Source organism: Crotalus tigris, unplaced genomic scaffold (assembly GCF_016545835.1).
Source record: "Crotalus tigris isolate CLP2741 ecotype Arizona unplaced genomic scaffold, ASM1654583v1 scf7180000019553.37968852642:3898890, whole genome shotgun sequence".
In the NCBI taxonomy this organism is placed as follows: Eukaryota; Metazoa; Chordata; class Lepidosauria; order Squamata; family Viperidae; genus Crotalus; species Crotalus tigris.
The window spans coordinates 3257304-3276884 of record NW_024097591.1 but is presented as its reverse complement, the minus strand read 5'-3'; the positions used below and the strand labels follow the sequence as shown (position 1 = coordinate 3276884).

Sequence of the window (19581 nt, the reverse complement as noted above, 5' to 3'; positions counted from 1 at the left end):
GTCCCTGGCTGGATTTGCAGGCAGGCCAATCATACAAAGCCTAAATGTTGAGTTTGGAGGGAAATTGTGGCCACACCCACCCCTCCATTTATCGATCTGAAAAGTTGGTAACTGAAGTGGATGATGGGTAAGGGAATCCTAAAACAAATGTTCCAAAGAAGGATTCCTTTCCTTGCTTGCGGAAAAGTTTGAACCCAATCTCTTTGATTTTATTTATCATAATACCAGCCCAAGTCATCCGGCTTCATTAAATCTTCCATTCCATTGTGCGGGTCTTATAAAAATTCAACCAAAATTATCAGCATAGGTTTTCAATTATCTATGTGCAATCAATCTCTGAAACAATCTTTTAAGGTACAAACGCCTTCTCCCATCCACTGGTAACACAGAGGATATACACGACTATATTTTGATGGGTAGTTTCTACTTCCTTTGAATTTCAATACCCAGGGCAAAACATTTAAAGCCCGATTTTCATTGGAATTGCTCAATTGGCAATTTCCAAAGGGTTCTGGAGACTGCAGACTCATAATCGGCCGCGGGGAAAAAGACAATTTATTGTTGAAGACATCTGGGTGTTTATAAACCTCTGCAAGTCATTTTAAATGAAACAAGCCTAATGGATCCTCCTCGGGGTCTAAAAGACGGCTGCCAAAAGAGAAGAAGAGACGAGAAAGACGAGAAGGCGTAGAGAATGTAATTGCGTGTATTCAGAATGACACATAAGATTACAAACATGGAGCGCAATCCATAAATAAGATTTAAAACAAGGACTGCAAGTTATGCTAGTTTTTAACAGAGGCTGATATTTGCAAGCTGCTGTTTAATCATGTACACAGCCAAACCCTTTGAGAAAATAGAAACTATAACCCATCTGAGTTTAAAAGCCTCCCCCCCCCTGAGTTTGATCCATGGAAAGTCCACGGTGGAAAAATTGAAAATGCAGACGCAAAGCACTTTAGCAGTAGTTGTCACTATGCAATCACATTTAGAGTGCAGCGTAGCTTGGTGAAAATACGCTTCCAGGGTGCGATGCTTCGGCTTCTAACTGGAATAAAACCGGTGTAACCGTAGCACAGCTTAAAACGAACATTTGCTATTGTTAAAGGATTCTGAGCATCGTCCAACTAGCTGCGAGATACAATTCAATATCATTCTATCGTTTCCTTTCTTGCCACTGATGCATCTCCAAGTCTTTTAAGGTGACCTTCTGTTATTGGAGGGATGTTAACGCAGAATGAGATTAAGCCAATTATTTCCCTTGCCACAATTAAAAAAAAAAGCCAATGATGTTAATGCTATTTTTCTACATTTTTCTCCCCCGACGCTCATGAAGCTGAGAGCTCAGCTCCTTCAAGGCTGAACTGAGAGGCGTAACCAGCTTGGATGTTTGTGGCAATAAAAAAAAATTGCAGTTGCGTAGCACACATGCAACAAGAAGAGTTAAAAAGACAGGATAAGATGTCATGCCCGGAATATATTTCTTGCAAAACCTGGAAAATATTTTGCCCTTCAAAGCTGGAGGGGAAACCAGCTCAGCAAGGGTCACCAGGAAGCCAAATGAGAACCTCATTATATTTAGAGGGACTTCCTTAAATTTCACTTCCAGATCAGAATAAACTCATCCGTTGCTTTCTTTCCCCAGAAAAAAAACCACACATCTTTATTTTCCTGGCTCTTAAGGCTCTCCTACCACCATCAGACCTTGAGCACTTCTGGAAATGGCCAAACAAACCAACCTCGTATGTACGGTTGGACAGCCTGGTGACCCGGAGGGAGGAAAAACGCATGTGCGAAGCGTCCAGACGGAGACCTACGTCTCTCTCCTGGAATTTGGAGTCCTCGGTATGCGGCTTGATGTCTCCAAAGTCAGTTCTTTTGGAAAAAAGGACAGCGATGGAAAAAAGATTTTTTTTTTTTTTGGCAGTGTGATGGGATCCCCTCCTAGCTACGGATCTGGTCTATAGCAAGAGGATCATTATGGCGAGGAAGGTGGCTCCTGAAAGTGTCAGAGAGAGCTCCAGGATTACGTCACGACTAAGAGCGACCTCAAAAGCCATAATTTCCTCCTTGTAGCCTTTTTCTCTAGCTGTGCATTTGAAGACACCTTCGTCGATCGGCGTGTCCTGGCCAAAGCGAAGTGTGCAAGATTGGTCCTCCATGGAACAGGGGTAAACTTTCTTGTCCTTGACCCAACTGTAGCTGGCATGGTGGGACCTTAGCGGGCAGGGCAGGTAGATGTAAGCCGTACGGTCCACGCTGACTTTCTTGATGGCGTCTGGGGCTAATTTTTCTACAGGTCCGGCATTTGGGGAGAGAGAAAGAGTAAGGCAGAGAGAAAGAGAGAGACACTGAAGGCAATGAAAAGAAGTGGTTTTTCCACTCCCTGGTGAGAGTAGTCAAAGTTGAAACGCTTGCAAGGATGGGCTGTGGGACAGAACAAGACCCAGCTCAGCCCTTCTCCATTGCACTGCCGGAGATCTTAAGGGCAAGGATGCAGAACAGAAGAGCCATCAACCATCTGTGGCTTAGGAAGGTTTGAGTACCTTCTGGGTCAGGTAAAGGGATATAAAACACAAATTTAATCAAGCCAACTTCTTCTCCATTTCCTACCCTTTGAGGTCAGCATTGCCATGTGGACAGTGCGCTCCAGACCCCCTTCAGAGAGTTGGACATTGTATTTACAGGGTGCTATTCTTCTAGACCTACCCAACCTCCTAAGGCCTGTTTTAGAGGTCCTCCCTTTGGTTGCATCCATGGCTCATGTGGGATTGATCATGACAAGCCAGGGAGACCCTCTTTGTAAGGTCACATCCACCTTTCCACCAACACTTCATGTTCCTACAAGGGAACAGAGTTACCTTCAGCAGCTTTGCATGCCTGAGTGGTGCTGGACGAATCCAGGTTCTGAATCAACCTGTTGAAGGACAAGGTGGGAACATCTCAAGAACTTTACTGCATCAAGCCAAAGCACCCTCTAGTTCAGTCCCAGGTTTCTCTCTAGTCAATGATCCCATACTCAATGTTAACTAAATTCTTAAGGCACACAAGACTGCTTTGTGTGTCAGAAGCTCATGCACACAGCATTCTCCCCCCCCCCACCGAGGCCTCAGTTTTGTTCCTCTTGGCTTTTGACCGACCTGTTGGTGTGGTTTTCCTGGGAGATGGCAGAACAACTCTTTCCAGCTGCATCCCACCCACAGTAAGGGTCCTGGGCCAAGATGCACTTCCAACAATTTCCATTATACTGGCTGCAGTCTTGCAAGGGTAGACGTGTGACTTCAAACTCAGTGCTCACGTAGAGATGGCCCTACCAGAGACAAAATGGGTTCTAGTTTGCGGGGAAGAAAGGAACTCCGTGAAGAAGGCTGTGGAAATCTTCTCTAGTGCTGAGAAATGAGATATGAGTTCCCTTCATATGTCCATGGCTGGACTTCTCTGTGGTGGATAGATTTCCTTCAGCAAGGGATGAAGATAACCAAGATGATTCCTCAGCCATGGGAGTGAAAAACATATTAGGAAGGAAGTCTCTATTCTGCTCACTATCTAGGACCACCATCAGCTCTGGGAAATGTACAGTTAACTCCATGGATCCCCTGACGTTCCTAGCTATGTAACTTCACCTTATTTCAGGAGGTAGAAGTCAAATACCAACTCTCTCCTTCGTTGGCCACACAACCAAGTAAGTTGGTAGATATTACCTACCATGGTGCCTGCTGAATTTTTAGTATTTGCCCCCAAATGTTGCAGACTACCAACAGGTCTATTCTTCGTCTTACCGTGGTGGCATCCAGGATCATCTGGGTGACAGGTGCTTCAATCTTGAAGGGGCTTAACTCAGCGATGATCACCATCTGTTCTTTGCTTTGGAGGACTTTGTGGATCTTCCCTTTGGCTGTCACACAAAAAACAGAACTCTGGTTAGGTGGAGGGAGACCACAATGGTTGTTGCCTAAGCAATAATGTAGATGCAGGATGTCTTGCTAGAAAAGCCTTGGGTCCATCCATCCATGGGGTGAGGATGGCTTGCATCTAAGGATAGGGAAGGAGCAGACTTAATTCAAGAGCAGATGCACTAATGAATCCAGAACCTCAATAGATTCCTTCAAAGTCTAGCCCCATTCCTATCCCTGGCTGGAGTTGAAGACTCTAAAAAGAGTGCAGAGAAGAACGACGAAGATTGGACTGGAAGCTAAAACATATGAAGAACAGTTGCTGGAATTGGGCATATCTAGTTTAATGAAGAGAAAGATTAGGGATGACATGATAGCAGTGTTCCAATATCTCAGGGGCTGCCCCAAAAAAGAGGGAATCAAGCTATTCTCCAAAGCACCTGAAAGCAGGACAAGAAGCAACAGATGGAAACTAATCAAGGAGAGAAGCAACCTAGAACTAAGGAGAAATTTCCTGACAGTTAGAACAATTAACCAGTGGAATGACCTGCCTCCAGAAGCCGTGGGTGCTCTAACACTGGAAGTTTTAAAAAAGAGATCGGACAGTCATTTGCCTGAAATAGTATAGGGTTTCCTGCCTGAGCAGGGGTTGGACTAGAAGACCTCCAAGGTCCCTTCCAACTTCCATGCACAGCACACTCACAAGTTCCAAGAAAGAGGACATCACGGGGGACATTGTTGGCATCCCGTACTTTATCCATCACCACCTGAGTGTACGTATCGTTCATCTGAAGGACATACAGCGGTTGTTCCTCATCTGGATAAACAACGGCTTCTAACTCTGGGTGGTCCTTAATGAAGGCCAGCATTTTGGCCAAGGAAGAGCTGGAATCCGGTGGAACACACTGAGGTTGAGGAAGAAAAGAGGCATGAGAAACTAGGGTAGAGAAGAACACTTCAAATTTTAACCCAAATTCTGTCTGATAATGCAGAAAAGTCATTTCCTTCAGTTATTTTCCCAGCCAATTAATTTCAAAGGGCATTTTAGAACACCCTCCCAATCTTAACTTGCAAACTTGCAAGTCCCAAATATTTTACATTATCGTTGAATATAGCAATGGCAGAAAACAACAAAATTAAGTGGCAATTAGACACCTAGAATCCTCTTTGAAAACAACAACTAAATCACTCAAATCAGAGTCTCCAATGAACTTTACCGTGCCAGGTCTGGGATGAGGAACGGCGCCTGGAGCATCCTTGAAGTTGGAATTTTCAAAATAGGAGCGGATTCGATTCATGGAGTATGAACAAACCGCAGAGGTGCCCCTTGGTAGAAATAAAAAATTCAAACTATCAGGTGGCGAAGTCATAACCTGAAGACTATCTGTATCAGTCTGGGCATTTCAAGACCATGGACAGCACCCAGGTGACCAAGTTGCTCCCACAGGGAACGGATTTAAAGGCTACGCTGAAATTCTTTCTTTTCATTCAATTTAAAGTCTTCCCTTCTAAGGGTCAGGATTAGATCTCCTATTCGCCTTCCCCCAAGTGAATTCCAGCATAAACACCATCCCAAGTTCAGAAGACCTGCTTGATATGGTGCATCCAGAACAGCAAGATTCCAGATGCAACTTCTCGTTGAACTGTCAGGTGTATCTCATCACTCACCATGGGCTGGAGAAGACCCCGTACAACGTCTCGGCCTGGCCCTCCCGTCTGAAAACAAAGGCGTCCTCCAGGCGGTGGAAACTCAGGGGTTCGTGGGGGCGCCCACACACCAGCCTCGCTTTGAGGAAGGTGCTCCAGAAGTCACCGGAGGCTGGCTTCTCTCCTTGATCCATCTGGAGCCCCCAAGAGATAAAGACACACCTTGAATCTAATTTCTTGACATTTTCGTTTCTTTCCATTCCATAAAGACAACGTTCCTCCCCACAATCTGGAAACAAATTCAACCTTAGAAGCTCAGATTGGTTTTTCCTTAGATGCTCTGCTCTGTCACCCTACAGGTGAGATGGGACCCCCTCCCACCTCTTTCCTGGCCTTCCAGAAAAGCACCAAGACCAGCACTGCCAGCTGGCATGGAGGGTGGGTCTAAGAGTGCCATGCAATCCTGGAGGAGGGGGCATAGGGTGTCTTGAGGGTGCTTCCTCCGCCATTTTTTAAACCCTTAAATCTTTGTACTTCTTAACTTTTAAAACTCTGCTTTCAATATGGTTTTATTAATTAATTCAGCGTAGGTGCTGCCCGTCTGACTATCGAGAGACTCTGGGCAATCTATACATTCAACAAATGAATAAACAGAATAAAAAAAAACGGAGTTTAAAAGTCAAGCAGGACAACGGTTTAAGAAGTTTTTAAAAGTTTCGATTCGGTTTTGATTTTTGAAAATGCCCAGAGTCATTAAGGTAAGATAGGCGATGCAGAGATTTGATCGATTGATTAATCTATCCATCATAATTTTATTCTACATGTTGCTTTACCAAGCCCTTACGCTTCCCCCCCCCCGCCTCCTAGATAGAAAGGAAACACCTCATTTTTCCAACCTTGCACACGCGGCCGACCCAAACTTTGTACAGCTCCTCATCCAGGCCAGCTGACCGGTTGACCTCATTGTAGAAGAAAAAAATTTCGTCTTTCCTTCGGTCTTTGTGCTGGAGGAGGGCTGCTCCTGCAAATTCAGCATCTGGAACAGAAAATTCAGGGTGAGAAAAAAAGAAAGAAAAAAAAGAAGCAGCCCTAAACGATCGCCACCCAGAGATCAGTTGCTGTGATCCGCTGACAGCCTGCAAGCTTTGCTATGGAAGCTTCTTGCTGTCTTTTTCAAGAGTTTCCAGCTTTTATTCAGGTCCCTAAGTGAGCCCAAAATTTCTGCTGCTTAGTGAAACATTGGTCAAGGGGGTTTTGCCCCCATTTTACCGTCTTGCTTGCTACATTTGTTCAGTGGATCCCTGCGATTCATTTAGTAAAACAATTGTTAAATCAATCTGGCTTCTTTTCCTTGTCAGAAGGTCACACCAAAGCTGACCACATGACCTTGGGATACCGCAACTGTCATAACTGTGAGTCAGTTGCCAAGCATCTGGATTTCAATCCCCTGACCACAGGGACGCTGCAACCGTCATTAGTGTGAAAAACAGTCACTAGTCCCTTTTTTCAGTGTCGTAACTTTGAATGGTCACTAAATGTTGAGGACTGGCTGTGTTCCATTTTCAGGAAAGTGGCAAAAAGTAACAAGGACCATCTCTTACTGCTGATCCAACTGTCCCTCGTCTTGATCCCTTTCTTCCGTCCGTAACTCCTCTGGAAGGAACTTTTATTCCCAGATAAGGCTGAGTAAAGGCTGTCTTCTGAAATGTGGAGAAAAGACAGAGCTGAAATCTATTCTTTTCTACAGAAATGTTGAAATCTTCATGAGCGATGCTGATTTGATTTCTTTCGTCTAACTTCCTAGCTATCAGGAGGAAAAAATAAATATCTTGAGATCTGGAAAGATATTAAAATTTTGGCATCTTCCAGAGCCCTTACCGATGGCGATGGTGACGGCTTTTTGTGACGGTGAGGCTGAGATGACATTTTCTCCTACCATGGTGAAAATTTGTCCCTGGCTGCTTCTCTGCAGTGTTGTGTTGACCTGAAAGAAAAAGAGAACCAGAGGCCAGCCTGCCCATAAAAGCTGTTCAAAACGGAGAATAATATCCTACTGATTACTATGGGTCCTCCTGTTTCCCAAAGCTCCTTCTGTATTGGATGCCAAGCCCCTTACCAGAATCCAGCATTTGGGAGAACCTGCATTTGTTCCACAGACCAGAGTTTTATTCTCTATTCTTTCGATCATCTGGATGAAATTATCACAGTTGCCCTACGAATGACAGAACAGGAAAAATAAACCCCATCCAACTGAACCCAATCCAACCCAACTCAACCCAACCCAACCCAACTCAACACAACTCAACCCAACACAACCAACTCAACACAACACAATCCAACACAACTCAACTCAATTCAATCTAACACAACCCACCCCACCTCAACCCAACTCAACCCAACACAACCCAACTCAACTCAACCCAGCCCAACTCAACTCAACTCAACCCAACAGAACCCACCCAACCCAACCCAATCCCAACCAAACTCAATCTAACTCCTCTCAACCCAACCCAACCCAAGCTCAACCCAACCCAGCCCAGCCAATCCAAACCAACCCTCGCTAGCCCTGCTAGAAGACCTCTGGGGTGCTCTGTGCCTGGAAGTGGTGGGAAGTAACTGGGGGAGATAAAGTCCTGCCAAGTTCCCAGTTTAAGGGGGCCCAGGCAGTTGATTCTTGCTTTTGGAACATGCTAAGATCAGGCCAAACTATCCCCCCCCCCGCTTTCAAACCATCTCACCTTCTCTGCTCTCTTACAATCCCTCTCGGCCTTCTCTTCAACACGCACTGACACCTGGAATCCATGGAAAGACACATTATGAATTTTTTTTTATCACGGTCATTACACAAATCACCGGCTCATTCAGCCAATCCAGCTTCCCCTTCCCCCCCTCCCCCATTGGCTTGACCAGCTGGGGAGGTTGCAAAGCCTAATCACGTGATCGCAAGACCCCACAACCATCGTAAATGTGAACCAGTTGCCAAGCACCTGAATTGTGACCACATGACCACAAAAGTGGTGCATTGCTCTCCAGTCACTTTTTTTCCCAATAGCCTCATAACTTGGGTCCATTGTTAAACAAACAGTTGTCAATCGAGGACTGTCTCTAGAGGGTTTGGAAGGGGATGGGATGGTTTACCTCGGTGGGTGTGATGTCAGGACCCTCAAAGGTCAGAACCCAGACTGTCCCTCGCCCTCCGACAATCAGCTGGGAGGACCCAGCCTCGTGGAACATGGCCAACAGCTGTTCCTTCTGATTGAAAGTTCGCGTCGTGACATCTGGAAAAGGAAAAAAAAAAAAGACTAAAATCAACACTCTTATTAAAAACGACCTTGCTGATTTGGAATCTGTTCACGCCAAAGGAACAGGAAACAACCTCAAAAGCCCAAGAAGGTATAAAAACCCACCACTCCCAGCTCCCTGTGGTCAGCTTGCCCAGAGCCATGCTTCTGTCTGGCTCTGCTCTACAATAAACTACAATCTTCTTTCTAAAGCAGTCTCCATTTTGTTTATGCTGGGCTTGGACCGGACCCTGATGAAGATTTTTCTTTCAACACAACTTTCCATGCCTTGCCGAAACCAGGACGTTCCCCGTCACGTCAGGGTCTGCAACTGTTTTATTTTGGCTGGCCTGGATGCCGATGACCTATTTATCCTGGTTCGGTGGGAAGGAGAACATCCAGAACCTGCAATCTGAATCCATTATGCAAAGAGATGCGCTCGCTGAGACGCTGCCCGGTTGGGCCCTGAGAAATTGCAACAACAACAGCAGCAACGCTCAGCCACAACAAGGCACCACTCCTTGTTGCTGTTCGTGCCCTTTGCATTAATACCCTCGTCTGTCCTCAGCGCAGGGGAGGGGGAGGAGAGAGGAGAAGGCCTGCAAGGATGAGTCACAGGGAGGGAAAAACCAGCCCCCCCCCAGCAATGAATCCAGAGCACCGTCTGTGTTTTTCTTCAACCCCCCCCTTTCCAACTCTCTCTGCCTCCCCCTTGCTCTGTATCTGGGTTTTATCTGCATTGCAGAGGGGGCCCAAATGGGTTTGACCAGCAGGAGCAAAAATCTTTTCTCCTTTCTTGCAAAACATTGCTGGGCTGCTTTGCAAAAGGGCCAATCTGTGGCATTCCGCAGTCCTTGCATTGGAGAGGGGGGTGGGGTGGGGTGGAAGACAAAATGAATTGGTTCTTTCCCCCCCAAGACCAGATGCCCCCCCTCCCTTAGAGCTGAATCCTGCTCCTGAGTGGAAAAGAGCTTCCCCCTCCTCATTTTGCAAGGGAGAGTTTCGGAATCGTTGCAAAGGGCAAGAATTGATTGACTGATTTGCTCTCCAAAACTGGCGACAAATAAAAGGCGCTTTGCTGATTGCCCATGTTCCACGGACACCATGTTCCACATACCGTGCACGGATTACAAGTGGATCCAGGACCTTAGACTCTTGGCCCTCCTGTTAAAAATATATATATTTCTCCCCCCCCCCCCCCGAGTCCTTTTCACAGGAGGATATTGGCCCAGTTTGGGGCTTGTCGGGGTTTTCACTGACTAAATAGAGCTTCCAGTTTGAGAGGCAGTCTATCTGTCAATCGTAGACCTGGGTAGGGAGGACTTTACCCTTTGTGGGCTTCTCAGAAGGATCCAGTGGATCCCTACGGGGAAGGGCGAGACTAGCTGGGTTGTGGTCCGATCTGATCCGATGGTCGAGGAATTGAATATCAGAAGGAAAATGCTAACATTTTGGTCTCTTTCCTCCTGTTGTTGCTGTTAATTCAATTGTCGGGAGTCAGACAAGAGCAAGAAGCAGCTTTTGTAAACCACTCCGAACCATTTTGCTCGAACTGGCCTTGAAAATTATTCCTAAAAAACGAATCGGGATGTTAAACCTTCATGGACAGGTGCAGTGTATCTGAACCCATAGTGCCCAGAACTCCAGAGAAAGCAATCGGGCCATTTAATACCTTTCTTCTCCTCCCCTGCTTTTGGGGTCACTTGCTCACCCCTTTAGGGACTCCCGGCCAACTTTTATTTGAATTTGCCAATCAGCTTAGGCTGGAGAACACACACACACACACACACACACACTCACGTACGGCTTTAAAACAGGAAGATTTTGGCCATTTAGCAGCCATTCTGCAGTTCGCCCAAAGTGTCTCTGGAGCTCAATTTTGAGGGCTCGGGCGCCTTGCCACGCTGTGCATCAAAAAAGATCAGCCAGAGCCAAAATGTTTATGCTCAGCAATTAACGGAGGAGAGCCAGCAGTTTAAACTCTCCTGCAGAAAACCTCTCTTAAAGAAGCTGCACCCAATTTTTGAATTCCCCCCCCCTTCAATTGAGCTAATAAGATAATAAAAAATGTTCCTGTAAGTTCTTTAAAATGCTATCTACGGTCTACGTGTTCGAAGGAACACAACGTGAATATCCCTCTCCTTAGACAATGTTTTTTGTTTTGTTTTTAAACTTACAGAACCTCTTTTCCTATCTTAATAGCTTCTTGGAAGCCTCGTTGGCGCTTCTTTGCAAACCACATCCTGCCTCTAGTCCTCAAGAATCTCTCTAAATGCTATCAATGCCTTTCTAGACTCCTCCACTTCCAGTTCCCTCTTGGCAAGAGAACGGTGGGTTTCAAAGTTCGTTTTTGTTGAAAGAAAGGGCAGCATTTGGTCCAGCAGCTCCAGTCCCCCACACAGGGTTCCCTCCCCTAGCCACAACCGTCCTGCGAGGTAGGCCAGTCCCAAAGTAAGCCAAGGAGCTTTCGTGGCTGAATGTCGGGGGACCCTAATTTTCCAATTAGATCCATGAAGTTTCAAGAATACAGAATAAGTGGCCATTCGTCTCTTTTCTAAAACATTCATGACTCAGCCAATCAAATGCACCATCCCTTGCTAAGGAAAGGAACCAGAATTTTAAATGGCTTTTTGAGGCTTGCTGAGCATTTTGCAAGAGGAAGAGAGGATTTTATGCAGAGGTTAGGGGGGGGGAACCCTTCATTTTGCAACAGGATCCGGGTGACTGGGTTGCTTGTGTTTTTTTCTTGCTCTCTTTCTTTCCTGCTTTAATTCAGGATCCTGCCTTAATCCAATAGGTTTCAAAAGCTTGTCATTTAGATTTTCAATGTACGCACCCTCAGCAATCTGAAAACAGGTGCAGAGCAATAATAAAATAAAACATTTGCAGATCCCAGGTCTGGCTGACTGGGCAAGCCACCTGCATAATAAAACAGGTCACCGATTGGAATCCAAACAAAAATAATAATAATGGAGAAGAAAGCTCAGCTTTTTGAATAATAATAATAATAACAACAACAACAACAGGAAAACAGGGAAAAAAAGCTTACCTTTGGAAATCAGAAGGAAAAAACTCATTTTGGCAATGGGAATCATAATAACAGGAGAAAAAAAGCTTACTTTTTGCAATCCTCACCCTAGAAATTATAGATTTATTATCCCCTTTTGGAATCAATATAATCGTAATAATAGGAAAAAAAGCTCTCCTTTGGAATTAATAAAAAGAAAAAAAAAACTCCCCTTTTTGGCATCAAAATAAATGGGAATTACAGTGATAAAAATTATAGAAAAACATCCTTTGGCATCAAAATGATGATGATGATGATGATGATGATGATGGTAATAATAATAATAATAATAGTAAAATAAAGCACAGCTTTAGGAATCACAGTGATAAAAATTATAGGGAAAAGCTATAATTACAGGAAAGATCAGCTCACCTCTGGGGATTGCAGTCATAAAAAGAGCAGGGCTTCAAAATAATAATCATAATAGAAAATAAAGCTCACCTTTTGGAATCAGCCTCAGCCGGGGAATAATTTGAGAGGCTCCCAGGTAAAAGAGTGCAAGAAGGCAGAAATGGGGAAAGCACCCCATTTTATTGGGTTGGGGGGGGGAGAGATTGGCTGATATTCTGCAACAAGAGGGATTTCAGAAAGGCTGCAGCAAACGTCTTAAAAGGCAGGAGGACCTTATCCTGCCTGCAGCCAGTGCCCGCTTTGCGCTTCCCTCCCTTCTCTGTTTTCTAATTTATAGTCCAATTAAATTTAAAAAAAGAGAGAAAGAAATTAAAAAAAAGAAAGGAGGATCCGCCAAGAACCGGCTCCCTCAAGCGGCCGGAGGGGAAGCGGAGAGCTGTGGAAAACCGCCCCAGTGATGCTGCTGTTGTTGCTGGAAAAGATTTTGCAGGCAGCAGGGGAAAGGATGGCGATGGAGAAGAGGGACCGAAAAAATCCTTGCAGAAGAAATTTTAAAAAGGGGCGCAGGGGGGTGTCATTAGCCCACAGCCCCTGCGGGGGGAATCACAAGCAGAGAGGGCAGCTTTGGAAAAGTTGGATATTATTATTATTATTATTGATCATCACATAGTCAGCCAGATGTTCAGACTGGATTTGGCATTTTGTCTACTATCGAGTCCTTACCCAGGACCTGGGATAGGCAGATGTGGATGTTTGATGGTATTACAGATATCGTATTATTATTATTATTATTATTATTATTATTATTACTACTACTACTACCACCAAACTGGCCTACAAGAAAGACCAAATGAAGAACAGAATAGAGGCATGGGAAGACAAAGCACTACATGGCCAATACATTAAAAAAATAGCTGGGAAAGCAGATATTAACAAGACCTGACAATGGCTAAGAGCAGGAAAATTGAAGAAAGATTATTATTATTATTTTGGGATTTGAAATATTGAAATATTTGAAATATTGCTAGATAGTCCTTCCTTCCCTCTTTCCTTTCCTTCCTCCCTCCCTCCTTCTCCCAATTTCCTTCCCCCCTGCCCCTCCTCCTGCAGAACACTTATGGGAGACCCCCGTCTGAAATTCACCCCTTGGGCTTCACCCTCTCCTGGCTAGTCCGCAGCCCTCCGGCAGCCAAAATAAATCGATCCCTCAATCAATAACTTTCCCTCTTGCTGTGTCATGCTTGTTTTCAAGCGAAAGCATCTCGCCTTTTTCTGGAGGGGGGAGGGGAGGGAAGAGAGAGTTGGAATACCGGAAGAAGCCCGGTGCTGATGTGAGAGTCCATCACACACACACACACAGACACACAACCCTTTGAGCATCATCAGGAATAATAATAATAATCAAAAAAAGACTAGAATTTTCAGGTGCAAGAAAGAATGGGGTGTATTTATTAACAAATGGGCTGGGCTGACGAAGTCTCTGTGTCTTGGATAAATGTGAATTCATATCTTTTTTTTCTGTAATTACAGAATTGTTTCTCTGTTTGTCAAAAAGTTTGATTACTATTTATGTTTTAACAAAAATGGCAAAGGAGATGTTGCTCAATCTGTTGCTCGGATATTATTATTAATTTTTTTTTGTGTCCTAGCTGTAATTCCAGGTGAGAAAGACGGCATATTGGGGTGAACCGAAGAAATGGCTGTGATTCTCCAACAGTCCCCTTCCAATTGCCTGCTTGGACTTCTGGATGAAGAAGAATGGAAGGAGGACTTGCACCAGGAAAGAGCTCAAGTGTTCATCTCAGCTTTTGGGGGGAGAAGTTCTTCGTGTTTTTTTGGGAGAAGTTCTTCGCTGGCCCACGATGGCCTTGTAACCTCGGGAGGGATGGGTCTCGGCGTGAATCACCTGGTGGGTGACGTTCCCTCTGCCTCTACTGTAGAGGAAGATGAAGGAGAAGCAAAGCAGGACGGAGCAGAGAAAGGGGACAATCCCGATGACCAAGATGCCCAGCCAGATGCTGGCGTGGATGAAAAAGAGGGAGGATATCACCGTTCTATTGCGCAGACCGAAGTCCTTCCAGACCAGGGACTGGTTGAACAGAGGAACAAGGACCTTCAAAGAAGCTACCATAGAATCATTGCCGGCTGTGTTGCTCGCAACACAACGGTACAATCCACTGTCTTCAAGGAGGGCGAACTGAATCTTAAGAGTCCCATCAGGAAGGACGGTTGACCGGCCTTTGTGGGTTGAGTCTAGGGTGACGTTTTGAGGGTTCAACCAAGAAACGATGGGTGGTGGGTCTCCATCACTGCTGCAAGTCAAGCTGGCCTGCTCTCCTTCATGAACAACCACTTTCTGGAGGGCCTTGTCCTCAATTGTAGACTTCCGACAGGTGAAGTGATGTGGCAGAGCCCTGGAGAAGTCATGGAAGACTTTCTCTCCTTCTTCTGAGCTGACAGCACAGATGGGCATTTGAGCCTCAAAGTTCAACCTCTGCCGCCTCTTCAAGATCCAAAGGAGGCGGCAGTCACAGGTCAAGGGGTTTTGGTCCAGCCGAAGGACTTCCAGGTTCCCCACCGAATGGAAGACCCTTTCCTCAAGGGTCTGCAGGTGGTTGGCCGAGATGTTGAGGAGACGGAAATGGACGAGGCCTTCAAAAGCGTCGGCCTGGATGGTGATCAGTCGGCCCCCCGTAAGGTGGAACTCTTGGAGACGGGAGAGATCCAGCAACTTCCTTCCACGGATCATGGAGATAGGATTGTAAGAGAGGTCGAGGAAACGGAGGTGGGCCAGGGACTTGATGGCCCTATAAGGAACATCATGCAGGTTACTTCTGACGATGGACAAGGAAGTCAGGTTGAGGCCAGAGAGACTTTGAGGCTCCAGGGTTTTCAAAAAAGGCCACTGGTTGATCTCCAGAACTTTCAAGCGATGGAGCTTCCGAAAGGAATAGTTGTGGAGGACCCTGAGGTTGAGAACATTCAGATGGAGCTCCACCAGATGTTGAAGGTGGGAGAGGGCCTCTGTGGGCAGGCTGGTAAAGTTGCATTTTTGCAGCGTGAAGCTCCGCAGATGTTGGAGGCCTCGGAAAGCCTGACCTGAAATCAAGACCAGAGGATTGTCCCTTATGTCTAGATGTCCAAGGCTGAAGAGATCTTTGAAGGAGTGATCCAGCAAGATGAGGATCTTGTTTTCCCGCAGGTCAAGAACGGAGAGGTTGGGCAGCCCCGTGAAGACCCCATCTGGGATCATCTTCAACTTGTTGCCTGCTAGTCGGAGGGTCATGATCTTCTGAAGGCCGTTGAAGGCCCCCTGTTCAATGTTGGAGATGGTGTTATAGCTGAGGTCCACCTCTTTGAGGGCTTGGAGACGGGAGAACATGCCCTGGTGGAGGGTACGGAGGCTGTTCTGGCTTAAGTCCAAGAATTCTGAATCCGGGGGGATTTTGACGGGCACAGTGGTCAGATTCCGGCTGTTGCAGAAGACAACCTTCTCCTGAACCAAACATTTGCACCTGAAGGAGCAACTCCATCCAGGTCCCACCAAGAAGACCATCCCCAGGAAGACCAGGAACCAAGAGAGTGGCAGATCCGGTGAAGAAGGCCTGCTCAACATCTCGAGAAGTTCCTGAAACAACAGAGCTAAACAACACAAAGACTTTCATGGTTAGAAGGCAGTCAACAAACATGAAAAAGACCCCATTGAAGCTGGATTTTGAACATCTGCAAGGATCCTTTGCTGCACAGCTCCGGACCCCAGCCGCTGCGATGCAATTTTATTTAAGTAACTCCTTGGCAAAATTCCCACCGGTGCATTAAAACAAGAGGCGTCCGTAGCAAAAGCAGAGATGGAGGCCAAGAACACGGAGGCTAGGGGGCAGCCTAGGGGGCAGGAGATGGAGAAAGATGGGTTAGGAGAAGATAGGAGAGGAGATCAAGATTGGATCTAGGGGGGCTTGGCGATTCTCAGCATGCCCCATGTCTCTATGGGCTTAAAGTTTGATCCCATAGAAGAGAGAGTAAGCCAGGATGAACAGATTAACCGTCGGAAGGGACCTTGGAGGTCTTCTAGTCCAACCCCCTGCTCAAGCAGGAAAACCTATACTATGTCAGACAAGTGGCTGTCCAGTCTCTTCTTTAAAGCCTCCCGTGTTGGAGCACCCACAACTTCTGGTGGCAAGCCGTTCCACTGGTTAATTGTTCTCACTGTTAGGAAGTTTCTCCTTAGCTCTAAGGCTGCTTCTCTCTTGAATGACCTTCCGCCCATTGCTTCTTGCCCTGAATAGAATACAGAATAACCAGAGTTGGAAGGGACCTTGGAGGTCATCTAGTCCAACCCCCTGCTCAAGCAGGAGACCCTGTCCCATTTCAGACATATTTGGGGGAGATCCCCGTTTTTAGAGAAGTAGGGGAAAAGGGTACTTTAGGGGGGAAAAAATTAATGAAGCATAGATGGGTGAAAAACAAACACCTGAAGGGGGTTTTTTTTTGGGGGGGAGGAGAATTTGCAGCTGTTCCTTCCTCTTCCTAGTCCTTCTCGATCCTCGCCCTTTACGGAGAACGAGATGTGATGCAAAAATTGGCACATTGCACATTTTCAGCAGGGCGATAGCTCTCGCAGAGTCCCTGGCTCGGAATTTGCATTTTAATGGGAACATTTAATTAACCCAATGCAGTCAAAGTGGGGCAAGAAGAGGCATTAGGAAAAATAAAAAAATAAAAAACATGAAGCTTCAACGGGAGATTGTTTATTTTGGGGATTTGCAGGGAGGGGGAAAAAAACCCTCCAGAAATTTCCCCTTTATATGAAAAACAAAAAAAGCAATGCATCTGGGTACGGTTCCCCCCTTCCTCACTTTTCCTCTGAAAAATGCACCTAGTTTTATCCTGGAAGGAGAATCCTTGCGCTCCAGGTCAGCGCAAGCTTGTAGACCTCACTGAGGAGCCCAGATTTAACTAGCCGCTCGGTTTAACTCACAAAAACACCAAACTGAATTCTGTGGGCACTCTGCTTGTTATGGTTGGATTAAACGCTAACCCTCCTGGGTCATTTTGCCAGATATGTCACTTACCTTGCTGGTTTAATGGCTGGACAGCTCCAAATTTCAAAGCTTCGTAAAGTCCGGCATAAAAAAAGTGGGTCACTTATTTGGATGGCCAATAAGTCCCACGACAAGGGTCCTCCCTCTGGATGTGGGGACTGACAACCCTCAGATTATCTCAGGCAGAGAAAAAGCTAGATGGGAACAAGGCTGGGGGGGTCGTGTGTCTTCCCCAAAACTCCTATATAAACCTGTATTTTTTTTAAAAAAAATATTTTGTAAGTGAGAGAGATTGAGATACAGATAGATGATAGATGATAGATGATAGATAGATAGATAGATAGATAGATAGATAGATAGATAGATAGTGAGTCTCTCTCCCTAGCAGATTTGCTATTCTGACTTTTAAAAAGCAGCTTATTTTTATTTCAGATCAAGCAGAGATCTGAACACGACGACAACCGTGGGCTGAAATGATTCCTCTGGATAGTTTCTTTAAAAAGAAAGAGGAAAAAAACACACAAAGGTGGCTGTTTGTGTGTTACATTAGCACCTGCAGAAGGAAACGGGGGGGGAGGAGGCCCCTAAAGTCTCCTTTATCTTTCAGCCTTTGAAAGCTGAAACCACGCAGAGTTGCAACAGGGAACCTCCATCCTACCGATCCCAGCCAAGCCGAGCGCAACTCCATTCCTCTTTGGATCAATCCAGCTTTGAAGCTTTCCTTCAACATCCTGACAGCTTTCCCACCCATCCCCATCACCCATTTTCTGGATTTGAACCTGGGACTTTTGCACGCCACAAATCCTGATGGGGCTACACTAAGGGAGGACACGCCAAGCTGCCCTAACATCAACCCTGCTAAATTCTCTCCGGATAAAATGAGCAATTTGGCAGTGCTTTCGTACGCCCCTCTCCCCCCCCATGAAAAAAACATCCACTTTGCAGCAGCTTCAACCTGGGTTAGTTTGATCCCAACACAATCTCTCACAAATGAACAAACCGCTTGCCTGGGGGGGGGGGGGCTGCCTCACCGTTCTTGACTCCGTCTCCTGTCGCTCCGTCTTCTTTGTGGTTCTCATCCCCGCCTTGGGAACATTCCCTTCCCGACTTTCTGTAATTTTTCTTCTTCTGGTTTTTTTTCTTTTCTTCCTTCCCACTGCTCGGCACACACAGCAGCCAAGCAGGACAACACACACACACACACACTCACATTCTCACAAAGCTAAAAGCAGTCCCCGGTTTTTCATTCCCGCCACCGAACGTCTATTGATCAGCTTGACATTTCAAAGATTAAAGCCCGCTGTTTCCAAACTGGGGTAGGGGTGGGTGGGCTTCCCACGCTGGGAAGCCCACCACTCAAGCCCCGTTTTGTGCAGGAAGTCCTCGGCTTACGACCCCCAAATCTGTCGTGAAGCGAGACGGTTACTAGGTGGGGTTTGCCCCATTTTGGGAGGACTTTCCTTGCCACAATTATTAAGTCAAAAGGGGATCACGTGAACACGGGACACCGTGACCGTTGTAAATACGAGTCAGGTGCCGAGCGACTGAATTTTGATGGAATGACACACAATGGTCATTAAGTGTGAAAAATGGTTATACGTCCCTTTTTTCAGTGGCCATTAAGTTGAGGACTACCTGTATAGGGAACTAGGCAGTAACCCTGCTACTTATCCATGGCACATATATTGGTGCTTGGGAAAACACTTTACCTGTGAATCATGGTTTAGGATGGAAAACCAACATCCAGTGCTGGACTCCACCTCCTGGCCCTCAACAGCTACTCTGCCCCTGTATAGGGACACTCTAAAATGCCCTGCCGATGTGACAGCTTGCTACGCGACATGAAACCTCTGGAAATCATTTATGCAAATATTAAGACACCTGCGTATAAACCACCCTAACACCAAATAAACATTGTTAGGTCTGTTTTGTTAAATCGAATCAAAGTCTAACTCCCACTTTTGATGTCTTCCCACTTTGCTTAATTCAGTATTCTGGATGGATCTGGAGTCTTCGAGGTGTGTTGGGGTGTGTGTGTGTGAGATTCTTTATTTCCCCAATGACCCACACATTTATTAATCTGCCTGTCCCTTACAGCCAATTTCTGAAATTTAATTTCTAGCGACGTCATGACGGCCACCGAATTCTGACGGTCTCAGCAACTTATTCCAAAGCTCACAAACGGACATCAAAATAATTAAAAAAGAGGGCTGGCCAGAAACACAGATCACAAAATTGGAACTCCCCCTTAAAATGCTCAGTGGTTACTTTTCTGCTTGAAAAACCCCACCAAAATAGTG

The 19581-nt window shown here is 45.9% G+C and overlaps 2 protein-coding genes across 2 annotated transcripts; both read right to left on the bottom strand.

Annotated features, from left to right (window-relative positions):
• Positions 1-688: 688 nt before the first annotated feature.
• Positions 689-12744, bottom strand: LOC120317184 (semaphorin-7A-like). Its single transcript, XM_039363544.1, has 14 exons — positions 12330-12744; positions 8679-8818; positions 8279-8332; positions 7657-7752; positions 7419-7524; positions 7142-7240; positions 6437-6576; positions 5562-5734; positions 5111-5219; positions 4597-4798; positions 3780-3895; positions 3141-3310; positions 2862-2917; positions 689-2293 (listed from the first exon to the last, which is right to left on the bottom strand). Exons 1-14 carry the CDS (start codon positions 12415-12417, stop codon positions 1962-1964), a joined length of 1881 nt encoding a protein of 626 aa, XP_039219478.1. The 5' UTR covers positions 12418-12744; the 3' UTR covers positions 689-1961.
• A 947-nt stretch (positions 12745-13691) lies between these two features.
• Positions 13692-19534, bottom strand: LINGO4 (leucine rich repeat and Ig domain containing 4). The gene is made up of 2 exons (XM_039363348.1): positions 18313-19534; positions 13692-15881 (listed from the first exon to the last, which is right to left on the bottom strand). Exon 2 carries the CDS (start codon positions 15853-15855, stop codon positions 14041-14043), a length of 1815 nt encoding a protein of 604 aa, XP_039219282.1. The 5' UTR covers positions 15856-15881; positions 18313-19534; the 3' UTR covers positions 13692-14040.
• Positions 19535-19581: the final 47 nt, after the last annotated feature.